Genomic DNA, 9,153 nt, shown 5'->3' with positions numbered 1-9,153 from the left:
AGGAGCCCTTCCTCTCCTGACAGCAGCATTTCAAACCTATTTGGGCTCTCCTTAAAAAAAAAAAAGCAATTTGCTGCAGCTGCTCTGTGACTGCCTGGAACCTGAGTGGACCCATCACTTTAAAAAGACTAATGCCTTTAGTCCTCCCACCTCAGATGGTACAAAGCCTGGGTCTTTATATATTCATTTACTACATTTTTATCGCACCCTTCTTTCAAGGAGATCTGGGTGGTGTATGTAATTCTCCTCTCCTCAATTTTATCTGCACAACAACCCTGTGAGATAGGTTAGGCTGAGAGAACGCTTCTGGCTTAAGGTTGCTTAGTGAGCTTTGAACCCAGCTCTTCTAGATCCTACTTTGGCCTTCTAACCATTACACCACACTGCCTCTTAGCAATCACTTGTGACTATTTTCCTTTAAAATTGCTATACTGTCCTGTCCACTCACCCCTTTCTAGAACTCATGGCCTCGGGGGGGGGGGGCAGTTCTGAGGAGCAAAGCAGTGCCAAAGTGGAATGTTTTAAATTCCCACCCACCCACCCCGCACCTGCAACCTTGATCCAAACTAGAACCATGTTTGCCTGACATTTACTTTAAAAAGATGCTGGGAGATCTTTCATCTTCCCTAGTTTGACCCTTAAATAAGTGTTCCCTAAAGGGGCTTCTGTTTTGAGAGGGCGACTGCACCTTTAAAGCTGCTCAGCTGAGGCTTCTGGAGAGCATTTGGCTTCTGTTGGTGAGTGAATATTGGGTGGGACTGCAGGAGAAGAGCATGCTTTTTGCCCCCACACACCCTGAGTGCTCTGGGGAAATTTACTCTTCAAACTGCTCAGTTTAGGGTGTGTGTGTGTGGGGGGGGGGTTCCCAGAGGGCCCCTGCCCAGCTATCCCCCACCCCAGGCCATACAGCTATTTAGGCTGGAATTGCCCTGATTTGCTTATGCTGTTCTTGAGGTGGGTCCAGATAAGGCCATCGGCATTGCACATGGTCACACGCTTCCCTGTTTTCTGTCATATTTTTCTAAGATTCAATTTTGTGGTCATTTTCCCACTTACAGCACATCAGCACCAACAAGTTGTTCTGTCTGGATGGAGGATGCCCAGAACTACTGGCCATTTGCTTCTGTTTCTCTTCCTAATTAATTGACTTCTTTCTTTGCTTGAGTCATTAATCCTCTTCTGGGTTCTTGATCTGTGTGTGTGTGGGGGGGTAGATTTGTGTTTGCAGCCAGAGGGATTAATTAATTGTGGGGGTGTTTTTACAGCAGGACTGTGATTTTGTAATCATGCAAGTAGGGTCCTAAAAATATTTTTATTCATTAATCCCTCTGGCTATAGAGACAAAAGTTGTAATTAAATTCCTTCCTCCCCAAATCCATCTTGGGTCTCAGTGAGACAGGTGGACTGTGAATAACATAAATAAAAATAATTTAAACCCCCTTAAGAACTAATTAAAGATCCATTTAAGAATATTTTTGAAGACGGAGTAGAAGAAAGTAATTAAATATTTTAAAAGGCTCTTGCCTGGTGCAGTTGCCAATAACAATGACGAAATCAGGGAGAAAAGAATGGATGCCAATTGCTGTGTGAGCCCCATTGTCAAATCACAGCAATACCGGGAATTATGTTTTGTTGGCTTTTTGATTTCCCAGCAGCCCTATGCAACAAGAAAAAAACTGCTGTTCAGAGATGCTTTGTTTCTGTGTATGGTGTATATAGCCATTGTGGCTAGTAGTTATGGATCTGTGAACTCATCCAATCAATTTTCAAAGCCATCTGTTGCCAGATTTGCAGCAGTGAGTTCCATAAACTAGCTTACGCATCATACATAAAGTTTCCCCCCTCCCCCTGTCTGTTTCAAGTCACAGTCAATCAGTTTTGAGGGTTTGAGCCACATTCCAACTAACAGCAGATTATCTGGGTATCCTATTGAAGGGCTCACAGACAAAAATTCCCGGAAGGACGAGTGGCTCCCATAACGTGTGGTTCTCTTCGTGTTGTTCCTCTCTAGGTCTCTGTGGAGATCGACGTGAGCAAGCCGGACCTCACCGCAGCCTTGAAGGAGATCCGTACTCAATATGAAGTCCTGTCTGCCCGAAACCAGCAGTCCGCTGAGGAGTGGTACAAATCCAAGTTTGCCAATTTCACCGAGGAAGCGGCCCGCAGCAGCGACAGCATCCGCCAGGCCAAGGAGGAGATCTCGGAGTACCGCCGCCAGCTGCAGGCCCGCAGCATCGAGATGGAGGCCCTGCGCAGTGCCAACGAGTCCCTGGAGAGGCAGCTGCAGGAGGTGGAGGAGAGGAACAGCGAGGAGATCCGTAACATGCAGGTGGGAGCTTCTCGGTGGCTGGGCGTGTCATTAAAGAGGAAAGGCAGGCTGCGGGCTCTGAGGGCTCGACGGGTGTGGATGGAGGCTGGTGAAGGTTCGGAAGCCCCAGGGTCTTTACCCCTCAGCAGCATTTGCAGAATCAGAATGAATTTCACAAGGCGGTAGTACGCACACAAGAAATGATAGCAAACAAGAGACAGACTAAACTCGTTGGTGGCTACAGGCCCATCTTGTGGCTGCCACTGCCATTTTAGAGGCACTAATGGTTTTATTAAAAATTGCTGTGCGGCCCCAATCCAGATCAGGCTTATTTATTTATTTATTTGATTTATACCCCGCCCTCCCCGCCGCAGCAGGCTCAGGATGGCTTACATAAAACACCGTAGCTGTGCTGCCCCCAGCCAGCATTTCACTGTAGTTAAGTAAAACTGCCATGTATCTTTAAGAGCAGTCGCCCCTGGGAATTGAAGTCTTTTGTCAGACATCCAAAAGCATTCCTGTGACTGGCTGATCGACAGTCATTTCCTGCACCCAGGTGCGTGGGGATTTGAGTTTTACAACCTTCTTCCCATTCCTTTGTCTACGCTTTAAACGGCAAGGAGGTCGGAGCATGCAATCTTTTTCACCCTGAGCCAGAGAACTGAATTAGATTACAAAGATGATTAGATTTCAACAGTTATGCAGCTTCAATGTGAGTCCAGAAGGCGTTGTTGACTCAGCGTCAGATGGAATAGTAGCTTAAAAGCACAACATACGGTGCTAGTAAACAATTTAAATGGTGGTGGCGAAAGCAGAGTAGCATCAACATTCTAGTAAATGTTGTTGGTATTTGATGTTAGAATAGGTGAATCTCAGGCTGTCGGTGGTGGTATTGGGCAAAGGGCCTTAGTGTGTTGGGTGCGGCTCCTTAACTAAAGGCCTGGTGGAAGAGCTCTGTCTTGCAGGCCCTGTGAAACTCTCAAAAGTCCCACAGGGCCCTAAGGTCTTCCGGGACCTCATTCCACCAGCGCGGATGCCACTGAAAAGGCCCTGGCCCTAGTTGATGCCAGCCTGACGTATTCGGGGCCAAAAAGGGCCAAACGGTTTTGGGATTCTGACCGCAGTGCTCTCTGGGGAACATATGGGGAAAGGCAGTCCCTCAGGTAGGTAGGCCCCTGGCCATAAAGGGCTTTAAAGGTAAGCACCAGCACCCTGAAGCAAATCCGGTATGTTATAGGCAGCCAGTGCAGTGCTTATAGCGCAGGCTGAATGTGCTCCCGCATGGGGTGACCCAACAACAGCCTGGCTGCTGCATTCTGCATCAGCTGAAGCCTCCGGATTTGGGACAAGGGCATCCCCATGTAGAGAGTGTTACAGTAGTCTAGCCTTGAGGTGACCATTGCATGGATCACTGTCGCCAAGTCATGTTCAAGGAAGTGAACCAACTGCCTAATCAGCCGAAGATGATGAAAGGCTGACTTAGCAGTGGCTGCTACCTGGGCCTCCATCATTAAGGAGGCATCCAGGAGCACTCCTAGACTCCTAACCTCTAACACCGGCACCAAGGGTACACCGTCTAAAGTTGGGGGTGGGATCCCTACCCCTGAGCCACCCCGACTCAGGCACAGGACCTCCGTCTTCATTGGATTCAATTTCATTCGGCTCAATCTAAGCCAACCAGCCACGCCCTGTAACAATCCAGTGGTCCCAAGAGCTCTTGCGTCGTTGTCCCCCGCCGCTGTACTTTTTCATGTGCTGAAGCAGCCATGAGGGGCTGATCCTGCACCTGAGAGGGTGCCGAGGAGGGGGGGGACAAGAGTTCCTAGGGCTGTGCTGCCCTGCATGCCTGATCTGGATCAGGGCCTTGCAGCAATTGGTTGATTGGTTTGGGAAATGGTGACAGAGAGAAGGACCAACGACCAGTCCTCAACCAGTCCTATTTCTTGAGGTAGATCCCTGATAAGGAAATTACCAAAGTGGGACGTCCTGCCCTCAGCCCCCTGAGAGAGACAGTAGAAGTAAGAAACCTCAGGTACGCTCTCCTGGATGCTGCCCTGATCCAGTGGCCGCCCCCCCCCCCCCCCCCCCGGCTGCATTTCATTAAGAAGAACCCGCCAGACCTCCTGTGTTCCGTGTTACATCACTCTTATGCAATGATGCCTTTTCAGGAGACTATAAACCAGCTTGAAAATGCCCTGAGGACGACCAAGGGAGAGATGGCGCGCCACCTCCGGGAGTACCAGGATCTGCTGAATGTGAAGATGGCCCTGGATATTGAAATAGCAGCCTATAGGTGAGGGCTGCTGGGAAGCTGCCTCCTCTCGTGCATGGCCTGTGGTGGGAGACGGCCTTGCGACGTATAAGTAATGAAATGCTTTGTGCTGTTAGGTTTAGGAGTTGGGTATTGGGAAGGCCGATCCAGACGGCACCACCTTCCTCCTTGCTGATCGACGCGGGCACAATCCGCTGGGAGGATCTGCTCTAGCCTTGTGAAAACGAAGAGCTAGGTTGAACCCTTTTCCACGGCATGCCGGGGAAATGTTGGCATGGCAGAGCTACCATGGAGCAGTGGCTAGGTTCTGATTTTTGCTTAAGGTGATAGCCGTATGAGCAGTACTAAATAGATAGAGCAAGCAGTGGCTAGAGCGTGCGGCTGGGACCAGGAAGACCCAGGTTCTGCCACACATTTTGGGTCCTTGGACCACTCACTCTGCCAACTGCACCTACCTAACAAGACTGTTGTGAAGGACATAGGGCTGCATACCCTGTATTCTGCCTTGGGCTCCTCAGTGAATAGGGCAGGGTACAAACCAGATCAGTGTACCTTTTTTTGATAGGGGGGGATCACAGAAAGCAGACCCCCCTCCCACCTGCAGCCTTGGACAATTCAGTCCAGGAAAAGCTTCACTGCTAACAGTGGAATTTGATGTCTGGTTACATGAGGGGGGATCCTAGTCTGGACCAAACAGCCATGTGCTGGTTTGGGGAAATGTCCTTGCTTTCCCCAGCCAGATGCTTTTCTTGCTTCATGCCCAAAAGTGTGCTCCAGCTGGGAGAAATGCAGCAGCAACAGCCAGGGAAAGAATAAGCCCTTCTTTCCCAGATGCTGCCTGTCCAGCAAATTGCAACCTCCTGTTGGTGGCTTTTGCCATAACTGGGATTTCAGGACCTGTGAACCAACCTGGTTGACATTTCATGATGACGTTGGCTGGCTTTCCAGAATGCCAGCGGTGGCCACTGGAAAGCTTGCTGAAGTCCTTTTAACCATCTTGGGTGACGCTGTTGTTTTCATTTTCCCTTTAGAAAACTGCTGGAAGGAGAGGAGACCCGGCTGAGCACGGTCACCAGCAGCAGCACATTCGGCCTCAGCTATCCTTTCTCCTCAAGCCCCTTGTCCAGCTTCAAGGGCTTCTCGAGCAGCTTGGTTACTGTCAGGAAGGAGGAGAAGGGGGATGGCCCCGAGGAAGCCAAGGCCTCAAGGGAACCGAAGACTGCGGAGGAGGAGGAGGAGGAAGAGGAGTCTGGAGATGAGAAGGTGGGCAAAGCGATGCCCACAAAGTAGACTGGCTGGAAGCATCTTCAGAATTCCTCATGAGGGAGAAGAAGAAGAAGAGTTTATTCACTTTTCACCCCAGGCTCTTTCTCACAGTCGATTTTTCAGACATGGGATGGCACTTGGGAGATGTCTGCATAAACATCAGAAATCACACACACACACACGAACACACACACCCCAGCAGCTCAGTTTCCAGGTATATTAGGGACTTGGGTGCATGCTGCGTTCCAGGGTGCAGGGTTTTAGGGCAGGTGTACTAAATACGTAGATGACTGGGCCCCTTAGCCTTGGAAGTCTCCCCAGGTCTGAAACACTTGATGTGAAATGTGGCTTTCAAAGAGGAAGCCTGTCTGAGGGATCCAGTGCTGGGGTTGCGTTCGAGAGAACTCTTCTTCGTCTCTCTTTCTCCTCCAAACCATTTGTCTTGTTAGAGTGTAAACTTGAGAGTCCTCAGTCACTGCCCTGTTTGCAGCTGGTCCTCAAACTCTGTTTGCTACTGTAAAGATTTTAATACTTTACAATTATCCAGCCCCTTCAGTAAAATACTTTTTTAAAAAAAACTTAAAGCAGAAATGGAATGGTGAAAGAGTCCCCGGGAGCTTCTGCACCAAGAATCCTACCCATGTATTTATTTATTTGCTTCCTTTGTGGTCTGTCTTTCTGGCTGAGACTCTGGGCAGGCGGCTCCTCCAAACCCTGTGATTTCCAGCCTAGGAGCGGGGTGACACAAGAATCACGTCCCATTGCTGCTTCTAATCAGCAAACCTTCAAGTGAATCTACTGGTGTTAGAACATCCACAGCAATGGTTTTGCTGACCTCGTTTGAGTTGGAGCACAACTAACCAGCCCCATAGCCAAAAAAAATTGGGGGGGGGGCGTCAGGCCCCTGATGTGGTTGATGTTACTTGTGATGTCACCCAGAAGAGACTCTCCTTCTCCATTTGTGAAGGAGCCTCCTGCACCCTGGGAACAGAGAGGAGAAGGGAGAGCCAACCAGGCAGGCAGACAGGCAGGGCTGCAGGCAGCGAACAGAAAGAGGCCTCCTCGGCTCGCCCAGCAGCAGCATGGTGTCTGGACAGTCTGGCGTGGGTACAGTGAGGCATCAGGGTGGGCCATTCTCTAATAGCCAGCCAGCCCAGGCACCACACTGCTGCGGAGAGAGCCAAGGAGATCCATTCTCTATGCCTCGTGCGTCGGGGAGGCGAGCTAGTGATGTCGCTCACTCTCACTCTGAGGAGTAAGAGGAGCAGAACCACTAGCTCGCTGCTGCAAGAGGCATAGAGAATGGCCCACCCTGGCACCTCACTGCACCTGTGCCTCACTGCTTCTCGCCAGCTCTTCCTGCTGTAGCCAAGCAGGAAGAGCTGGCGAGGCCAGTGTGGGCAGGATAAGGAGCACTGCAAACCAGGAGTAGATGGGGGGGGGGAGTCTGGCATCCTCCATGGGTGTGCAGGCTCATATGTGGGGGGGCCACCCCCCAAAAAAGCCCTTTGGCTCCGGGTCTGCATTTGACCCTAACAGATGTTTTCCCCTTTTTCCGAAGGCCTAAACATCTGTTTCCATGCATTGATTCACACAAGAACAACTGGTGCTTTTGTAGTTCCTTGTTTTATTTTTTAAAAATGCAGAGGGATAGCTTCTGTAGTAATTTCAGTGGGAAGCTAAAGTACTCAGAAGAAGGAGTGAACAGAAAATAATGTTGATCATTTGCAGAACATCTGTAGAACTTCCATGTTTCCATCAGTGTCTTCAGTCCCTTACCTGTGACCAGTCTCAGGGCCAAACTGCACATTGGGAGTAAGCCTAAGATGATGGTCTCAGAAGTAAAGCCCATTTTATTCAGTGGGACTTATTTCCAGGAAAGTTTTCTAAGGATTGTAACCATAGTTACTCAACCATCTATTGCCTTTTCAACCCTTCCATTTCCCTGTTTGTTGTGTGTTTACCATTGGGGGGGTCATCTTATATTCAGGGTCATCTTCATTTTGAGTAAATAATATCCCCCCCCCCCAGTTTCAAATGTAAGTTTGCTTGCAGTTTGGCCCTAAGAACATGGTTTCCTCCACACATCATTAGATATTCTGCTCTCATCACATTATAGCTGTTTTTCACAACTGGGTTGGCTTGTTCAAAGGACGGCCATAGCACACCGATCGTCAGATAGTCAAAGATGTGTGAGTGGAGAACCTAGAGTAGACAGTGTGTATTGCAGAATTAGTAGGAAGATTTAGCTGGTTATTTTGAATGTACAGCCAACAATGGCTGATCCTCAAGGGTTACAGGGCCTTCAAGACAGGTTGAGGTGTTTGGATATTGGAGAGTGGTTCAGCTGTTTTGAAATTCTCCCAGTCAAGTTTTTCTCAATTCAAATAATGCAAAAAAAATTAATCCAAGTGTGAAGTATACCTGGAGCATGTGCTAGTTTGTGCTGACCATTTTTAAAAAAATGATTGCGATCCAAATGTCTGCTCTGTGGGATTTTTGAACTTCTAAAAGTCACCTAAGTACCAAAAGCAGTGTGTTCTGTAGCGTGGGGGGAGAGGCAAGCCCAAAACATCCTTGGGAAAAGAACATTGGTTATGTAAGCTTTTGGGTCTTGGCCTTTGCCATGTGACTCATTGATGGTTCTTGACAGGTCACTTATCTCTGCTGAATTTACCTCATAATATGCCCCAGCCCTACCTGGGTTCCAGAACATAGGGGACTTTTGTTGACTGTAAGCCTCTATGTTGATTTGACAGAGCCACAACTTAATTTCCTGAGCTTCACTGAGGAAACTTAAACTTTCTGTGCCACCAGGAACGGCGGGTGGAACTTCACAATACGTGGGGCAAGGGGGGTGGTACCCGCCTAATACGAGTGGTTATTCTTATGAGCAAGTCCCTGCTAAAGCGTTACCAGAGGGTGACATAGCCTTGCCTCTGGGAGATCATCTTTCTACAGCTACTAGGGAAAAGATTCTTAAGGGTAACTATGTGGACTCTATTATTTCGGGAAATGGATAAAAAAGAGAGGGAGGACCTGGAGGATAGGGAGAAGGAGCGCATTAAGAGGTGGAGGGTCGACAGGACCTGGGCCAATTGGCTCCCAGGTTTCCTCATATATGCAGGTGTGATTGTGCGTCACCAGCCGTGGAGGGCATCCGCACTTTTGCAATACTTGGATATTGTTTATAAACCCTTTATGGGTTACACTGGGCATGCATGGCTGGAATACGATGAGGGTTTCCGGGCGAGGGCGGCAACGAATACTGCCTTACGCAGGGACTGAGTTTCAAATGACCTTTTAA

The 9,153-nt window shown here is 49.0% G+C and overlaps 1 protein-coding gene across 1 annotated transcript in view; it reads left to right on the top strand.

Annotated features, from left to right (window-relative positions):
• The window catches only part of LOC107118727 (low molecular weight neuronal intermediate filament-like), a 10,011-nt gene extending 4,141 nt beyond the window's left edge, over positions 1–5,870 (top strand). The window contains exons 2-4 of the mRNA XM_015421082.1: positions 2,012–2,329; positions 4,477–4,601; positions 5,612–5,870. Of these exons, the coding sequence (XP_015276568.1) occupies positions 2,012–2,329; positions 4,477–4,601; positions 5,612–5,870 (702 nt within the window). The remainder of the gene's footprint in view (positions 1–2,011; positions 2,330–4,476; positions 4,602–5,611) is intronic.
• Positions 5,871–9,153: the final 3,283 nt, after the last annotated feature.

This window comes from Gekko japonicus, unplaced genomic scaffold (assembly GCF_001447785.1).
Source record: "Gekko japonicus isolate JY-2015 unplaced genomic scaffold, Gekko_japonicus_V1.1 scaffold13, whole genome shotgun sequence".
Taxonomy (NCBI): domain Eukaryota; kingdom Metazoa; phylum Chordata; class Lepidosauria; order Squamata; family Gekkonidae; genus Gekko; species Gekko japonicus.
This window is presented reverse-complemented; position numbering and strand designations above follow the sequence as displayed.